Below are 18,230 nucleotides of genomic sequence, written 5' to 3' on the forward strand. Positions count from 1 at the left end.
GAAGAAGAAGAACAACAACAAGATGAAGATGAAGAGATCTTCTCAAAGATGGATCTGCCTCTTGCTAATCAAATAGAAGATCGAAGAGAAAGGGGAGCGAGGGAGACGGGCCAAGAAGAAGGAAGAGGGACAGTCATATCAAACCAGAAGGCGTCGCCATCTCAAGGGGGGGGGGAGAAGAAGAAGAACAGATCGCCTAAGGTGATTCGTGCATATAATAGTATTGAAGGTGATAAGCCTGTATGGAAGCCCGTCATCTACTCGGANNGTTAGTTTCTGTTGGTGAGTCTTTAGCTCGACAGCAATCTCTTGCCATGGAAGAAGAAAATTCACGAAAGACCAACTACGAAAAGTATCTCGAGCTGAAGACTCACCAACAGAAACTAACAGGGGGCGGAGTCAGTCTCGCTTCTCAATCTTCTTTACCTATGACAATGATGACGGGGACCATCACTAACACCCCCCTCCAGCAAGGGCCTTTCTATCCTCCTTTAAACAGAAACATCAACTATCCTTCCTATCCCGACGCGTATCCTTCCCCTTCCCCTTCTTCTCTTTCTCCTTCTCCACTTCTTCCCTATCCTTCTTCTTCTTCTTCACAGACATATGATGTGCAGGCTACCTATCCTCCTCCCACCTCACTACCTCTCCCCCCCCCCTCTAAGGAAGAACAGGTCGAGCTACAACACCCTCAGGCATCGGTAGGACCTAACGGTGGCTACGCACCTTCATATACACAGCAAGGGGGAGGAGAACAAGGAGGATTTCCGAGCCATCTCCCACCACTTCAATATCCTCTCTCCTCTTCTTCCTCTCCTCATGTAGCAGACCAGCAACAGTTCTATCCTTCTCATCCATCCTATCCTCTCCTCACGGCCTCTCTGCATGCATCTGCTCCCCCTACGGAAGGCTTCTCTCCCTCTTCTCCATCTCCTTTGCAGGATGCACACCCTTCAACTGCGAATATGGACCCTTCCTTGGTACCCTCGCAGACAAGCACCTATCCAAGCTTCTTCTCTCTCTCTTCGTATGTACCTCAGCCATCGCCCTATAGCTCGCTGACCAAGCCGATCCAAATCCCCCCCTATCACCCAGGCTTGAACTACGCCTCGGGGGTGAATGTGCACTATAATTACTACTCTGCTGAAGAATTTTCCAAGAAGCTCACAGCACAACAGAAGAAACAAAACTTGACGACGAAAGACAATACGACAAGCATGCGTCACCTCCAAGCCACGGGAGAAGAAAGCAAGAAAGAAGGACACGAAGAAGAAGGAGAGGAAGAGGAAGAAGAGGTCTTAAAGCCTTTGTTCACTTCGCAGTACAAGATTGCGACGGGGCAGACCTATGTCAATTGAAGGGGAGGAAGAAGATACGAGGCAAGAGAGAATGAAAGAAAAGAGAAAGAGAAAGAAAGAAGAGGGAGAGAAGAATCTTTGGTTCGAGGGGTATGGGGATGAGCCATGTGTAGATAGATGCTTGTATGATAGGGATGAAGAGAAAAGGATGGATGGAGAAGAGATAGGGGCTGGGGGTCTGCTTCTTTTCTCTGCGACGCAAGAAAGGTCGTTGTCGTCTATCTCTCTCTTCTTCTTAAGAAGGGGAGAAAGAATATTCTTTCCTCTACACAGAAGAATCGCTGTACGCACACCTATAGACGTGATACATACATGTCTAGATAGATATATGGATATGTCGATCCATACGTGTAGCAAGCCTGTGATGTATCTAGATCTGTATCTATATACGTGTGTAGAGAGAGACAGAGAGAGACAGAGAGAGACAAATTTTTGTATCGGGAAAGGTTGGGATTGAGGGGGGGTGACTCCTGCCTGAAGATCCCAAAAGCATCATTCATCTAAGGCACGTCAATGAAGAAGATGACGAAGCAATCGATCTTCTTCTCTTTCATATCATCTCTCTCGCTCTCTCTCTCTCTTCATGTATATGTACGCATCGATATAGAGAAAACAATTCACATCTATCCATGTGTAAGTGTAGTGATCGAGCGACAGTATATATGTATATATATATATATATGCATAGATGCACATAGATACGGATACATGCACATACATACGTCTATATGACTGTACATCATATATATGTATAGACGTATGTATGTACGCGTAAGAAAGGGGGGAAGGGGGATGGAAGGAAGACTAACTGAAATAGTCGGATCGATAGAGAGAGAAAGAGAGAAGAAAGAAAAGGGACAGAAGAGATGAAGCGAGAGAATAAGAGAAAGAAACAAAGAACGAAAAGTGTTTGTATTCTTTTTCTCAACAAGAAGTGACTTTGTTAGTTCGAATGAAAGAGAAGAAAAAGATGAAGAAGAAAAGAGATAAAGAGGGATGGTATAGATAAGGGAGCAAAAGGAAGAAGAAGAAGAAGAAAGAAAAGAAAGATAGAAAGAGTGAAGTGTATGCGTGGTGTGTGCATGCAAGTGTCTGTTGCACTATCGAGGCACTTCTTTCCGCACCAATATATTGTCAATTCTCTTTCTATCGAGATTTTCCTTTCTTTTTCTTGTGCATACACCTCTTTCTTCTCTCTTTCTTTCTTTTCTTTCGCTTCTTTTCATTTGTAATATATATATGCTAAAAGAGCGTTCATGTATATCTGTGTATATGTCTATGCTTGCCCCCTGTCTACAAACTCCCATGTGCCTACCCGTACAGCTCCTATGGAGATGCTCTAGCTAGACATACTTACGTGTCGCAAGAGATCAGCAGAAGAAGAATTCTTCTTCTTCTCTTTCTTCTTCTTGTGTAGTGGTTTATTTGCTTGTCTCTCTCTTTCTCTTTCTTCTCTTATGTTTTCGCTACGTCGATAAACTGCAAGAAGCTTTGGTCTTCTTCTATGTAGAAGATGCTCCTCAATTCGTTCATAAGAGAAAGAAAGGAGAAAAAAGACTTCTTCTTCTTTCAATCCATCCATAGAGTCAAAGAAAGAAGGAAAGACATCTCTCTCGAACAGTATCTATCTATCTATCTCGACCTATCAAACTTTCGTCTATCTTTATATATCTATCTTTAAACAATCTATCTATCTATCTCTCTTTGATCCGACTATCTATTTGAACCTATCTCTTATCACTCTCTATGCATCTGGGCAAGCAGCAGCGCATGCAGAGATTTTAATAGCTGTCTGTGGTGTATATGAACTCGTATCTCCCACGCAGGAGGATGCACCCTGGCAGGTAGCCCAGGCTAATGGAGAGAGATAGATAGATCAAAAAGATTGAAGATAGATAGATAGATTACAAATAGATAGATAGATAGGTGACGAGCTTGATAGATAGACGAATAGATGAAAGAAGAGGATCATTTTGTATCTGTTGATTCCGAGAGACTAGCAATAATAGTATAGCAATAGTAAGGAGGAGGAGGTGTAGCTGTAAGTGAAGCATGCCTACACCTCTGTATTTTCTTCTTTCTTCATACCGAATGGCAGAATGAGAAATACACAAAGTAAAGAGACCTTTCTCTCTTTCTCAAGTGTAGAGAAAGATCGAGGAAGATCGATACGTCAACTCAAATGAAGAGTCTAGATCTGTAGAGAGAAGAAGAAGAAGTTTCTTCTTCTTCTTTCCTCTACTTCTTTCCCTACTATCTCTGCCTGTACTGCTATAAGGCGCTCTGGTCAGGCACGTGCTGCCTCTGCGGTCTCGAAAATAACTCCCGGCATTTATACATCATCCACGTCAGTCCAAACATAAGTGAAGATACACACCTACATGTACATACATACATAGCTGTATGGGGGATGTACTTACAGCTTCTATCTACATATATATATATATATATATATGGGTAGATGTAGCTATCTCTCTCTCTATGTACATGTATAAAGATCCTCTCTATCTCTCTACATATAGCTAGCCTATACACATCTATCGCTACCACTCCTTAGTAGGTGTCTTGTAGACATCTAGTTAGCTAGCTAGTTAGAGGAGCAACAGACAGGCTGAAAGGAAATCGTACAGATGCCCTCGTAGAGAGCGGAAATCCCAGGAAACCCTTGCCAAGTAGCACGTGGCTACTCCACGTAGAAGTGCATTCAACTACGTGCACTCGATCGATCGACCTATCTATCTCTATCAGTGTATCTTTCATCTATCTGTCTATCTATCTTTAATCTATCTGAAGATATCTATATGTCTGAATGTATCAACCCATCTATATTCATCTATCTTTAGTCTATTTATCTATCTCGTCTTAATCTATCTCTAGCGAATTCGAGTAGGAGAGGCAAGAAAGAAGGAAGAGAAGGAATGAAGAAGAGAGAGGAAGATGAAAAGCAGCACAAGAGAAAGAGAGAAAGAGAAGGAAACAAAGATGAAGAGACGAGAGGTCTCAATGTCTGTCTGTCTGTCTCTGTTCATGCGGAGGTGTTGAAACAAGGTCCTCCTTTCTCGGTTAATAAGATACAAGTCTAGATCTTCCTCTTCTTTCTTTCTTTCTTTAGCAAGGAAACAATACAGAGAAAAAGAAGAAGAAGAACGGCAAAGAAGAAAGAGAAAGACTCTGTTCAAATGGATCTAACATGCAACAAGAGAGAAGGAAGGAAGAAAAGCGAGACAAGAATAGGAAGAAAGGATGAAGAAGAAGAAGAGGAAGGAAGGACAACTCTTCTTCTCGTTCTTCATCTTGTCTTTGAGAAGATGCTTTCTCTTTCTTCTTTCTTCTTCCTTTTCTTTCTGTTTCTTTCAAATGAGAAAGAAGAGGGAGAGAAAGAAATGCAGGCGAATAAGAGGAAGACAAGGAAGTAGAAGCACAAGAGCAAGAAAGGCAAACAAGAGTAAAAGAGAAGAAGAAAGACAGAGAGAGAGATAGATATATAAATAGAGAGAGACTGAAGAGGATAGAGAGATGAGAGGTAGCTAGACAGAGAACGACGACGAATATGAAGAAAGTGCATGCCTATACACCTACTCTAATGATCGATTGCCGTCCCTTCTTCCTATTCTTCTTCTTTTCTTCTTCTTCTTTTCTTCTTCTTCTACAGAAACAATACAAGAACGACGACGGATGACCCATTCACAAAGAAGAAGAAAAGCATGAACGAATGAAACAAAGAAAAGGTAGATAGACAGGTAGATAGACAGATTGATAGAGCAATTCTTCTTTTTCTTCTTCCTCGTGTCTAGTGATGAAGCGTGTACTGTACTCTACTACACGTAGATGGTCTTTCACGAGAAAAGAGTCACATCCAAAGACGTCCCCCCCAGGGCTCCCTCCAATTATCGCTTTCTCTTCTTCTTCTCCCTTTTCCTCTTCTTATGATCGAAGAGATCTTGACATCTTTTTCATCTTCATTATTTTGATAAGGAGAGCGAGAAATCCATTCCCTACTCGGACAAGAAGAAGAGGAGGAGAAAGACTGCAATGCCTTCTCTTTCTGCTTATGAAGTGGGAACGAAAACGCAATAGAAGGAGAGAAGAAGGAAAGCAAACAAAGTTGGGAGAAGGGATCCAATTCTTTCTTTCTTTTTCACTCTTTCGCTTTTGCTATACGAGTGAGTTTGTACGGAAAGAATCGAATGAAGAAAAGAAGAAATGAGAATAGCAAATCGACCTAGAAAACAAGCCTGTCTCTCTCTCTCTCTGTCTGTATAGACACCTGATCCTTCACGCCATGGCCAGCCGTACAGCCTCTTCTTTCTTCTTCTTCTGCTTGTTGGATATTTTTCTTCAGGGGCGTTCTTCCCTCATTCATCGAGGCTCTTCAATACGAACGAGGCAAGGGCTAAATTAGTGGATACAAAATACCTACACTATCCATCTATAAACATATAGGTATCCGGACCATCCCAATGTATATACATGGCCTATCTCTCTGTATAGACATATGTCTGTATATATATGTGCTGAGATAGATCTCCTGGATCTATACATATAGAGAGAACGTTATGGCTACTGGGATGGGAAGGAACAAAATTGCCAAGTTGTGCCATGGAGAAAGAAAATGCCTGCCTGCCTGCCTGCTTGTCTTCCCTTTCTCCAAATGAATGAAGATAGAAGAGAGAGATAGAGAGAGATATAGATTAAAGACAGAGAGATAGATAGGTAGATAGATGGATTAAAGGCAGATAGATAGATTAAAGATAGAAAGAAGATAGGGACGTGATTCGGAGTGAGAATAAGAGGATAAGAAGAAGAAGGCGGGAGGAGACCGAGTAGGAAGAGACGAGGCTGTACGGTGGACTGGGGGAGCAGCAAAGGAGAGATAAGGAAAAGAAAAGACTTTCTTCCTCCTTACACAAAAAGAAGAAAAAGAAGAGAAGAGACCTCGAAAGAAACCTGTCCTTCTTGTCGTTGTAAAGAGAGAAAGAAAGAGAGAAGAGAGTTGGCTCGTCCTTTCATCCTCTTCCCCTCTAGACAGGGAGGATAATGATGAGGGTAAGAAGACTTCTTCCCTCTCCTCCTCCTTCTTTTTCCTTTTCTTCTTATCTCCATGATAGCCTCGAACAAGAAGAAGAGGCCCGGGCGTGAGAAAATTCGTCATCCATCAAACTCTACAAACCTCTCTCTTTCTTTAATCTTTCTTTCTTTCCTTCTTTCTTTCTTTCCGTTTCTTGTCTCTTGTGCCTCACCAGCATGCCCCCCCTAGACAGAAGGATGGGAATTCCATACAGAAATACAACGACACTTGCAACAAGATAAACAAGGCCTCAATACAAAGCCATACAAAAAGAAAGAAAAAGCCTAGACAGACACATACATACATATCTATATATATCTCTATAGATGTAGGAGTATGCAGAGCGGGACTGCTTAGCAGAGATATATGGAGATTCCCGAGGCACCAAAAGGACGTTGTTGTAGAGCCTCGATACCCTCACTACTTGCCGAAAAGATATACAAGCATCAATCGTATATACATACATATACATGCATGTATATGCATATATATATGTATGTCTATGTGGGGTGTAGCACATATATCTCTGTTGTCTGTTTGACTCCCCCTCTGCCTTTCTCTTTTTACTCTCTCTCTCTCTCCCTTCCACCACACACCAACTTCATGATAGAGAAGATATCTCCGATCTTTTCTTCATCTTCTCTCTCTTCTTTCTTTGTCTCCTTTGAGAGGAAAAAAGAAGCGAAAGATAAAGAGCAAAGAACACACAGAGACGAAGAGGAAAAAGAAGAGAGAGAAGGCGACAAAGAGGAAAGAAACTCCACGATGACCACACTTCTCCCTCTCTTTCTTTCTCCCTCTTTCTTTCTTTCATTGCTACCACGTTAGTGCGTGATATTCGAATAGCCTCATGTTGCCTTTCCCCCCCCCCTCGTCCTTCCTTCCAGCAGCTGTAGTAGGAGTAAACCTGAGCCCGGCACCGTGTCGAAAGAAGCTCATTTTCAGCTCTTTTCGTAGGCTTTTCACGATGGATTCGTGGACCTTTATCAGATTTGTGGAGTTTTGCATCTGTTCCTGATAGAATTTCTTCTTCAAAAGAATCTTGTTCCTTTGACTAGGGGTCAAATACATGAACGAGTCATCATCCTCTTTGCTTCCTATGCCTCCTCGCCCTCTCTCCTTCGTATCTGCAAAGAAACCTTCTGCTTCTTTCTCTGCTAGAGAGGGAGAAGCAGCAGAAGAGGAAGAGGGAGAGGGAGCGGCAGAATTCGCTGGAGTCTCAGAGCTTCTGGAGTTTTGGAGTTGTCGGTGTAGCTTGAGAATAGTGAGAAAATGCTTGGCTTGAAGCGCTTTATGACGCAAAAGCTCCACCTGGAATGTGAGGTAAGAAATCATATTCTTCGAAACTTCTGCTGGGACTGCAAACTTGCCGAAGTGCTGTATATACACCTGACTATCCGAGCTAGGCAAGGGAGCAGATCCACTCTTACTCTTGTTCTGAAGGGGAAGAGAAGAAGATGAGACATTATCTCCTTCTCCTACGGGTCCTTTTCTTTCACTATCATCATCTGAAGAGGGAAAAGAAGAAGAAGAAGAGCTAGCAGAAGCAGCCGAAGCGGCGAGTTGATCTAGATATTCAACAAGATCGGCTTGTATCAGTTTATAGGTATACCAGTGTATAGAGGCAAGGTGATACTTTGCCCGAACTCTTTCAACTTGGTGGTCGAGCTCGCTCTTCGTGAATGGCCCTTTCTTCGACGAAGAGGAAGAGGGTGTCATTCCATCTACCGTCGATGCTGATAAAGAAGAAGAAGAAGAAGAGAGAGAAGACAAAGAAGAAGAAAGATCTTTCATCTTTTGTCGGTATTTAGTGTTGAAGTACTCCCGCAGTCCATACCCTTGGAGAACTCTATTCCAGAACTGATACCCTCTCTTCTCAGGAGAGAAAATCTCCTTTTTCTCACCTTCTTCTTCTTCTCCTTCCTCTTCTTTTAGACCTGTTCCCCTCAGCTCTTCAAGAGGAGAAGAAGCAGAAGAAGAGAGAAGACGAGTATAGGAATCGAGGTATTCTCGTATTTCGTACTTTTCTTCTGGTGGAAAGCGCCGAAGAAAAGACGGCAGGCGTGCGAGACGCCTAAGATCATACTTTAGAAATTCTGCGACCTCCCCTAGGGGCGTCTCCTCTCTATCAGCCTCGATCAAGGCTTCGTTCTTTGGGAGAAAGAAAGAGGGAAAGACGGTCGAAGAGAGTAGCCTTCTTGCATCATCTTCTTGGAGATCACCTCCTCCCTCTCCTGTTAACAGGGAAGTCGTTGCTGCTCTTCTTCTTCTTCTTCTGTTGCTTCCACTACTAAGATGGGCTCGCAGCAGCCTTTCTTGGTCTCCCTGCATGCCGAGAGAAGTCCACTCTGAGAAATCCTCGCCAAAGAAGAACCCCGAGAAAGAAGAAGATTGCGGCTTCGATGGCGATGGCGAGGAGGAGAACGCAGATAAGAGAGAAGGACTTAAATTTGAATCTAAAAGAGAAGAAGACGAAGGGAATAAAGAAGAGGGTGAAAGAGATAGAGGTGGCGGGATTCTAGCAAGAGAAGAAGAAGAAGAAGAATTGTCCTTGCTGTCCTTTGTCGGCTCGACGGGGTGGTGGTTCGTCTGGGAATTGACGGATGGAGGTCTTCTCATCGTTTTCATTGCTCTTTTCCTCTGCTTTTGCCGTTGTTCGAGAAGAAGCGAGTTGAAAATGTCTCCTAGGAGATCGCCTTTCTGGCCGGGAAAGAAGTGAGACAAGGAGGGAGAAGAAGATTGAGTCATCTGTCGAGCTGAATAAAGAAGTATAGATGATGTGATGAAGACAAGTGCAAAGCTCAGATAGGGAGACGAAGAAGAAGAGTGGTAGAAGGGAGAAGGAGACACGGCGCGAAGAGGCACTCTTCTTCTTCTTCTCCGTTCATCCAACTGACTCCGAGAAAGGGAAAGAGGAGAGACAGAAGGAGGATCGAGCCAAGAAGAAGAAGAAAGAAAAGGATCATAATGCTGTCCGGTAGTCGACAAGGAAGAAAGAGATGAAGACGCGAAAGTAGATGTGGAAGGGGTGAAAGACTTCTCTTCATACTTCGGGAGATAGAGGAAGTCCCTGTCTTGTCTAAATTCTCTTCCTCCCCTCTCTTCAAGAGCCGCTTCTACGGCTGGTAAGAGGAACTTCTTCTGGTCGTTGCTGACTCTGGGAAGCCCTCCACGGGAGAGAGGAAGCAAAGAAGAAGAAGAAGGGCGAAGGAGAGAATGCGAAAGAAGAGGAAAGGGACTTTTACGACCCCCATGACGAGGAGGAAGATCTGAAGAAAAGGCAGCGCGAGGAGTGTTGACATTAGGGTCATCTTCATAGACAGAAAAAGAGAAAGAAAAAGAAGAAGCGGGTCTCGAAGAAGAAAGAGAAGAAGCAGAGAGTCTTACCGCCGGTGGATGGGTTGCTGAAGAGGTCCTCTTGTCCTCTCCTTCTTCTTTCACTTGAACTTCTTCTTCTTCTTCTTGTCCTCCCAGTTTTCTTCCTTCTTTCCCTTCTTCTTTCCCTCTCCTTTCTTCTCTGTGAAGGAGTCGTTGTCTCTTCTTTTCTTCTTCGTCGTCGTCTCCTTCTTCGTTCTTCTTGTGCATGAGCTCCCTCATCTCTTCTTCTTTCTTCTTCTCGACCTGATCTTCTTCGTCGCCCGTCTTCGCTCTCTTCTCCGGATTCTCCACACTCTTCTTCTCTTCCTTAAGAGGGGATGAGAGAGAGGTCTCTTCTTCTTTTTCTTTCATCTTCTTCACCACCTCGTCTAGCAAAGCCAAAGAAGAAGAAGAAGACGAAGAGTAATTAGCTTCTTCTTCTTTGTCACCTTCGTCAGGTGGTCGCTCAAGAGAAGAAAGAAGATGACGGTAAGGAGGAGTCTTCTGCTTTAGCGAGCCTCTCTGGCGGTCACGATGGAGCGATGGTGGGACTTGCTCTTTTTCTTCTTCTTCTTCTTTTCCTTTGTATAGGAGGTCTTTCTCATCTTCTTTCTTTCTTATTACCTCGCTCTCCAGACTCTCTAAGACGTGTCTCCTCTTCTTGTCTTTCTGTTTCGTATGCGTCGCATCTAGAATTTCACGACTAGGAGGAGGAAGAGACATACGTCGGCGACTGCCTACTCTAGAGCGGCGGTATCGAACTCTCTTTCTTTTCACAGGTTGCTGTTCTCCTTCTCCTTCTTCTTCTTCTCCTTGCTTCTTCTCTCCCATCGCCGCCATGTTGCCGTTCTTCTTCTTCTTTCTCTTCGCCAGATTCCTCGAGGACTCTCCCTCTCTTCTTTCTTGCAAGGCCGGTAGAGCACCCCCTGTATTGGTAGAGGAATCTCGAAAAGGGACATTTTGATACGAAGACGAGAAAGAAGAAGAAGACGAAGAAGCAGGCGCTTTCATATGAGAAGCAACTCCTGGGAAAGATCTTAGAGATGTACTATCCACCCTCTTGGACCGTGGTCTCTTCGAATCGCCATTCTTCTCTTGTTCTTTTTCTTCTGCTTCTTCTCGCCGTCTTCTTCTTCTTTTCCCATTAGGATCTTCTTCACGAGGTAGGGACAGCGACGAGGAGGTCGCCGCCTTTTTCTTTCTCTGGTCTCGTGAAGAAGAAGGAGAGACAAACGTAGAAGAAGAAGAAGGAGAAGGAGAGAACTCCGGGTGTGGGGGGGAAGAGAAAGTACCTGCTGTCTCTATTCGAGAAGAAGAAGAAAGAGGGGGAGCAGAAGAAGAAGACCGAGGTGAAGGAAGAAGAATAAGAGCCGCTGGGGAAGGAGAGGGAGAGGGAGAAGAAAAGAAAGAAGAAGAAGTGGATGACAAGAGCATCTTCCGACGCGAGTCAGGTGTTTTGCTTCCCCATCCATTCTTCTCCAGAATCGATAAAATATCTGCATCTAAGTCATCATCTTCCTTCTCTTCTTCTTCTTCGAATCCCGCCCTCGCTTTTGGCTCTAGATCTATCTTACCTGGAGAGAGACCTTTCTTCTCTCGTCGCTCCTTCAGAGACGAAGAGGGAAAAGAAGAAGAGGATGGAGTGACGAGAGTATCCTCTTCATATTGATCTGAGAGAGGGTGGGAATACTCGGCAAGAGGAAAGAAAGGAGATGGATGTTTCAAGAGGTAAAGGGAGACAGCGACTTGTTTAACATTCTTTCTTTCTTCGTCTTCTCCGTCCTTGGTCTTCTCCCCATGGACTTCTTCTTTTCTCCCTCCTTCTTGCCCTGTCTCTTGTTCTCCTTCTCCTTCTTCTTCTTCTTCCTCTTCTTTCTCTTTTTGACTTTCTTCCTTCCGTCTGACTCTTTGGTCGGATGAGAGAGAAGAAGAATGCATACCAGAAGAGGAGGTCATGATTGATGTCTTCAGGTGTACATACACCCTGTTCTGCTCTTTTCTTTCTTACTCAAGTAGCTCACGAATCTTGCCACGTTCGTTTCATGACAAGAGAGTAAAGAAGAAAGAACGTGAGAAAGTTAGCTAAGATCAAAAAAGAGAAGAGGAAAGAGATAGGAAGACGAGAAGGAGAGAAGAAAAGGCGGAGATAGGGAAGAGAAAGAAGATAAGAAAGGAGGAGAGAGAAGCGAGTGACGAGGACTGGGTCATGCACCGATGAATGAAAGGAAGAAAGAGAGACAAGAGAGAAGGAGAAAGAACTTTCTCCCAACTCCTGACACCTGGAAACGCGAGGATAGACTTTCTTCTGTCGAAAGGGAGAGAAAAAGAAAGAAGCGGGTTATGGACGAAGAGAAAGAATGAAGAAACAGAAAGAAAAGAAGAAGAGGAGTGAATGAGTTGGGTAGTGTTGTCTCCAGAGAAAGAAGAGACAGAAAAGAGAGGGAGAGAAAAGGAAGACACGAAAGGGGGGAAATCGAGAGAATAAGAGATCTGCGATAAGAAAGAGAGCTTATGTATCACGAAGAGAATAAATGCCAGCCTCTTCTTTCTTTCTTTGTCTTTATCGAAGACCGGGAAGAAGAGACCATCTGGAGAAGCGCTTCACTTCTTCTTTTCGCCTGCATTCTCCCATTTTTAAAATGATCTTCTCCTCTTCATAAGCTCTTCGGACAAACCAAAGAAGAATGAACAAAACAAGAAAGAAGAGGAAGAGGAAATAGACAGGTAAATATACACCTGGACCTCTCGTCCTATCCGGAGAAGAGGTCGGGCTGGTAGCACCGGATGAGTTAAAAGAAATGCGGAAGCAATGCAGAAGAGAAAATTGGAGACCGAGAAGATAAAAAGGGAAAACGAAGAGAAGAAAGACCCAATGAAGTGAGTAGGGAGAAGAAATGTAGACATCTGACGAAAGAGAAAGACCGATCCAGGTAGGTAGGAGAACCTTATTCTTTCTTTTCTCCTTCCAGGTTTGTCGATTTTCCTTTCAGTCACGATGCGCATGACCGAAACATGGCTTCTTGCCTCCTTACTATGTCTTTGCATATAAATATAATTAGGATTTCTTCTCCGTCTCTTCCTTCCTTTTATCTTGGCTTCTCTTCCTCCACATAACCCACTCGCCGCACGCTCTTCTTTCTCTTCTCCTTCTCTTCTTTTCTTTCTCTCTCGCCTGTTTCTTCGTCTTCATCATTCAAATTTCTCCGGAAAGCGACCGCCCCCTCCTCGACCTCCTCCTCATTGACCATTATCATGAGGGTTCTCACTTAGTCTTGCCAGTCTCTCCCTACCAGCAGGAGGTTCCTCTCCACGACAGTAGTAGTGGTAGCCTCATCTCATTTCTAGCCACCGAAGCACCGGACCGAACCGAAAGCCTCCACTCCTCGTCACTGACCCGCCCCCCTTCCCTCCTACTACTTCTACCGCTATAGTTGAAATGAGCTCTCCGTTCTTCTTTTTCTTCTTTTCCTTTTTCTTCTCGTTTTTCTTCTTTTTCTTCTCTGGGTGTGGTCCTGTGGAGTTTGCAACGGAGAATGCCATGCAGACAAGAGAAAGTCAAGTTAGCTCACACATCACAAAAGTCTATTCGACAGTATCATCAGTCTTAGTCTTACTATGAAGCATCGAAGCACCCTTTCTAGGAGGAGAAGAAGAAGAGTATGCCTCCATCACGACCAGGTGGAGGACCCACCTTAGTATTGTGGATTCTATTCTAAAAGAAAAAGAAGAGAGAAGAGATTAATTCTGTATGTGCCTCTCTCTCTCTCGATCATCGGGGTTATCTAAGCGTTGTCATGATTTGAAACGAAACAGAGCGCTTTCCTAGAAGCTTTCTCGAGTTAGATAAGGGTCTTTCGATATCTCTTGAGCGAACCCACTGGATGGGTTTCTTATTATCAGTCAATCTACAGAAAGAAGCATCTCTCTTTCTCTCTCAAACTTCTCATTCATCGCGCTTTTTCTCAAGACGTTCTCTATGTCTACATCCTCTGGATGGACTACAGAAAGAAAGAGTTAAAAAGAAAGAGTTAGAAAGAGAAAGAGAGTTAGAAAGAAATCGTTTGGGTGTGGATAAAGTGGTTTGTATGTTGTGTGGCTTCATTCAGTGAGTCTAGCTAAAACTGTGAAGAAGGTCTTTAGGCTTAGAAGCCTGACTCTCGGGCCATCTATCTAGTCGAATTTCTCTATTCCGTCATTTTCTCATCTACTCCGATGCCGAGAATTCCACGAGAAAGGCGACGCAAAACCCTAAGAATTAGAAGGAAAGAAAGATGAAGACGTTGAAGGAATGGAGATCTTTCTCAAGTTCGTAGGTCGATCTCTCTCCTTTGTGGGAGATTTAGAAGAAGAGAAAGACAAGTTGCTATGTAAGAAACCCACCTTGACGTCGATAGATACGAAGAGATATATATCTATGTAAAGAGATACACATACAAGCATACAAGAGTCTACCTGCACACATAGGATACATAGAGAGATATATAGGAGATAGTCAAGAGAGAGAGAGATCAGATAGCTAGGTAGAAAGCTAGATAGATAGGGAAGAGAGGTAGCGAGATATTCATAGGGAAGAGAGGTAGTAGATATGGATACGTAAGAGAGGTAGATATATGGATAGGTGAGAGTCATAGATATATAGATAGGTAGGAGAAATAGATATATAGATACGTAAGAAAGACAGATTAGATCGAGATCGAAACGGGATAGCTAGCTAGCTCCTGTTTGTTTCCTTTTTGGTGTGCATGCATTTATTCAGTCTGTCTTGGGAGGTCTCCCCCCCCCTACTTGTACTGATAGATTCCTTTCCTTATTCACACGTCGATCTCTCTCTCTCTTTCTTAATCAATCAAGGGTGTTCGCCCGGGTCTTCTCCGAGGATCCATCCGTTCCATACATATAGAGATGTATATCTAGAGAATTGTATACGTTACACGTTATAAAACACATGTATATGAGGAACGTATATATACATAGATATATATATATGAACTCATGTGTATAGAGAGAAGAAGGAAGAGATAGAATCGTAGAGTTAGGACGGTGTATGAAACGTCAGAAGATTCCATAAGAAAAGAAATGTGGCTATACTTCAAATTCAAACAGACCGATCTCTCTCTCTCTCTCTTGGAGGAGAATACCCAAGGCCGGCTCGAATCTAGTGCAAATAAGGTGGAAGAAAGACCTAGGTCTTCTTCCTCTACCCATTCTCCCCTCTTCTCTCTCTCCTCTCTTTAATCCATGCATCTATCTGTCTATCTATTTATCTTTAATCCAGCTATCTATCTATGTGGGGTCGATCTATCTTTAGTCTATCTTTCTATCTCTCTGTCTATCTTTCTATCTGTCTGTCTGTCCCTTAGGTGATTTGTGCCGTTCTTCGTGTGCGCCTTGGCACCTACCAGTGAGAGATTGAAAGATAAATTTAATCCTCACTTCATACTACCACGACGAGAAAGAAAAAGATAGGAAGAAAGAGTGAGAAAGAAAGAAAGAGATCGAAGAGAAACCTCTGAAGAGAAGATTTTCCTTCCCTCCTAGATCTGAGTCTTCTCCATGACTCTATTCCGACACACAGATTGATGGAAGAACGGAAGAAAGAATAAATCTTTCTTCTTTCTTTCTAACCTGTCTTTCTATCTGTTTCTCCTCTCTTTCTATCTCTTCAACAAGCTTTCTTGGGCCTTCCCACTTCTTCCTTTTCTTTAAGTTGTTCCTCGCTTGCTTTCGATCGATCCTTTTTCTCTCCCGCAATTTGTGCAGGCACCACCAGAGAATCAAGAGAGAATGAAAGAAAGAAGAGAGACAGAAGAAGAGAAAGAAAGTTAAAGAAAAAAAGAGAGAAAGAGACAGAGAGAAGTCTAAAGGAATATGTTTGGTACGTCTGAATGAAAAGCTCACCCCTCTTGTTTCGATCAATTCTTTTCTTTCTTTCTCTCTCTCTCTCTCTCTTTCCCTCCTCGTCTTCTTCTTCTTACACTCTCGCGCAAATCAGATCAAGAAAGAAAAGAAAGACAGAAACCGACCGCACATAGACATCTATAGACATGCATAGACATACATATGTTCCACACACACACATCTATAGACATATAAACATATAGACAACAAGTGTAGACATAGACATATACCTCCGGATAGTCGAATATGAAAGAAACGTCCGGGATAGTCAGAGTAGATTTCTATGAACAAAGAAAGAAAGAAAGAAGACAGCGAGTAGAGAGGGTAGATGAAGATGAAAAAGAAGAAGTAGCTATCTTCTTTCCTCAAATTTTTGAACAGGTAGGCAAATCAGAGGCATATTGCAAACCGAAAGAAGAGAGAGAGAGAGATAGAAGAAGTAGACGAACACGCCAGAGAGAGAGAGAATAGAGAAGATTGATAAGATATTCATGAATGGTTTGCGTCTGTTCTTTCGCTTCATCTTATAAAACGTGTAAAAAGTAGAAGAAGAAGATCACTTTGAAATTCGTTTGTAGCCGCTAGTTGTCCGGGTGTATATACACCTGGCCACCGGGTAGGTTGAGAAAGACGATACCTCTGAATGCAAAAAGAAGGAAACAACGGAGAGTCAAAACAGACGAGAGAAACATTATTCTTTCACAAAAGAAAAGAAAGATGAAAAGAGAAAGAAACGAAAACCGTGGATAAAAATCTCCAAGAAATGAGAGGAAAAAAAGAGAGATAAGAAGCAAAGAAAAGGATACAAAGATGAAATACATGAACAAAGAAAAAGAAGAAGAAGAGTGTTCTGTTTGTATATACCATTAGAAGGAGAGAGAATGATAGAACGTCTTTACGTTACTGAAGTGGAACGAAAGGACTGCATATCCGGAAAATAGAAAAGTAAGAGGCTCTTCATTTCTATAAACGGAAAGAAAGAAGCGAGAAAGGAGAAGAAGAAGAAGAAAGAGCTAAGGAGTCCGGGCGGTGGATATGGTTCGTCTCATTCTTTAGCAAACAGAGAGAGAAGAAGAAGAAGAGCAAGAGAGAAATCTTCTGGAAAGGAAGTTACTCTCTGTTTCTGGTGTATATACACCGTAGGAAAGGAAGAAGAGCACTTGCACTTATTCTTTGCTCTTTTTCTACGAAACAAGCAATCCAAGAAGAGAATATACGGCTCCTGCCCTAGCAAGGTCAATCTCTATCTACTATCTCTCTACTCCGTCTACAAGTCTAAAAAGAGACCCGAAGAAGAGTAAGAAGCATACGAAAGATAAAGAGAGAGATTTCACATGGTGCACATACACCTGAAGGAGAAGAGGAAGAAGAGATAGATGAGAACGTCGAAAGGAAGCGTGACTGCCTGTCTGAATTTGATCGATCTCTCTATTTCTCATCTATAAAGACAACAACAGATAGTAAGAGTAGATTCATTTCTCACTTGTATGCATTTGCAAGTCTCAAGACAAGCTTTTTCTTTTTCTCTTTTAACCTTTCTTCTTCTCCTTTTGCATGCAACAGATCTTCCTTCTGTCCCCCTGTTGTTCTTTTCTCTTTCTGTTGAATCCCTTCAACTTGCTTCTCTTCTTTTCCGTGTCGTTTCTCATTCTCTGGAAGAAGAGGTTTGAAGAGAAGCCCTTTCCTATAGAAAGCGTCTAAAATGTCCACAAGGTCATCCAGTGAAGAATAAGACACACGAAAAGATACAGAAGAAGAAGAAGAGGTGAATAAGGGAGCGGAAAGGATAGAAGACGCAGGTGACGCAGTAGTACGAGCTGTAAGCTTTTCAATCGAAAGAAGTTTCGCTTTCTTCATTTCCACCTAGATGAAAAAAGAAAGAAAAAAAGGAGAGAGAAAGAGATGAGAAAGAAAGAAAGAAATGAGACAGAAAGAAAGAGAGAGAGAAAGATATGAAGAGAAACCGGAGTGTATATACAGCACACCACCGTAGGGTAGAAGAAACAACTGGACCTTTCTCTCTCTCTCTTTTGCTCTTTCTCTTTCTTTGCTTTCTTTCTTTCTTTCTGTCTTTCTTTCTTTCTCTCTTTGTGGAGTGAATACATTTGGAAAGCCTTCAGCAGGCCTTTGAAGAAAACAGAAAGAAGAAGAAGGTTAGCCGGGCTTCTCCTCTTCTCTCTTTTCTTCTCTTGCTTTCTCTTCTCTTTCGTTGTGTCTCTAGGGAAAAGCATAAACTACTAAGAGAAGAAGAGAGAGAGAAGAGAGAGAGAGAGGAATAAAGTTGTCTAAAATTCTTACGTTTAGCTTCTCTTCAAATTCATTTTGCGTTAAGAACGGACGAAACAAAGAGGGCGATGCTTCTTCTTCTTCTTCTCGCTCTTGGTCCTTCCCTTTCTTCTTCTTCTTCTTTACTTCTTCTTTTTCTCTTGTGGGCCAAGTCGATGGATTTCTTGGTGGAGGAGGAGGAAGTCTCTGAAGAAAAGAAGAAAAGAAACAAGAAGGAAGAAAGAAAGAAATAGCTGATACATCGATTGAAGATAGATAGATAG

At 42.8% G+C, this 18,230-nt stretch overlaps 3 protein-coding genes across 3 annotated transcripts in view; 1 reads left to right on the forward strand and 2 right to left on the reverse strand.

Moving 5' to 3' along the window:
- Positions 1-2,937, forward strand: part of CSUI_008221 (uncharacterized protein) — a 3,356-nt gene extending 419 nt beyond the window's left edge. Inside the window, exon 1 of the mRNA XM_068068356.1 lies at positions 1-2,937. This exon is cut by the window's left edge and continues 419 nt beyond it. Within this exon, the coding sequence (XP_067919666.1) occupies positions 243-1,358 (1,116 nt within the window). The 5' untranslated portion in view covers positions 1-242 and the 3' untranslated portion in view covers positions 1,359-2,937.
- Positions 2,938-4,361: 1,424 nt separating this feature from the next.
- Positions 4,362-13,041, reverse strand: CSUI_008222 (uncharacterized protein). The gene has a single exon (XM_068068357.1). The coding sequence runs from the start codon at positions 11,737-11,739 to the stop codon at positions 7,243-7,245; it is 4,497 nt and encodes a 1,498-aa protein (XP_067919667.1). The 5' UTR covers positions 11,740-13,041; the 3' UTR covers positions 4,362-7,242.
- A 4,125-nt stretch (positions 13,042-17,166) lies between these two features.
- CSUI_008223 (uncharacterized protein) lies at positions 17,167-18,153 on the reverse strand (the record flags this gene model as incomplete). The annotated part of the gene is made up of 2 exons (XM_068068358.1): positions 17,980-18,153; positions 17,167-17,544 (listed from the first exon to the last, which is right to left on the reverse strand). A coding segment is annotated over exon 2 (372 nt), but the record flags the coding sequence as incomplete, so codon positions are not given.
- Between the last annotated feature and the right edge of the window lie 77 nt (positions 18,154-18,230).

Source organism: Cystoisospora suis (genome assembly GCF_002600585.1).
Source record: "Cystoisospora suis strain Wien I chromosome Unknown contig_4546, whole genome shotgun sequence".
In the NCBI taxonomy this organism is placed as follows: domain Eukaryota; phylum Apicomplexa; class Conoidasida; order Eucoccidiorida; family Sarcocystidae; genus Cystoisospora; species Cystoisospora suis.

Bases quoted from the DNA above. Each gene is read 5' to 3' on its own strand.
- CSUI_008222 (XM_068068357.1), bottom strand. From the start codon at position 11,739: ATGACCTCCTCTTCTGGTATGCATTCTTCTTCTCTCTCATCCGACCAA.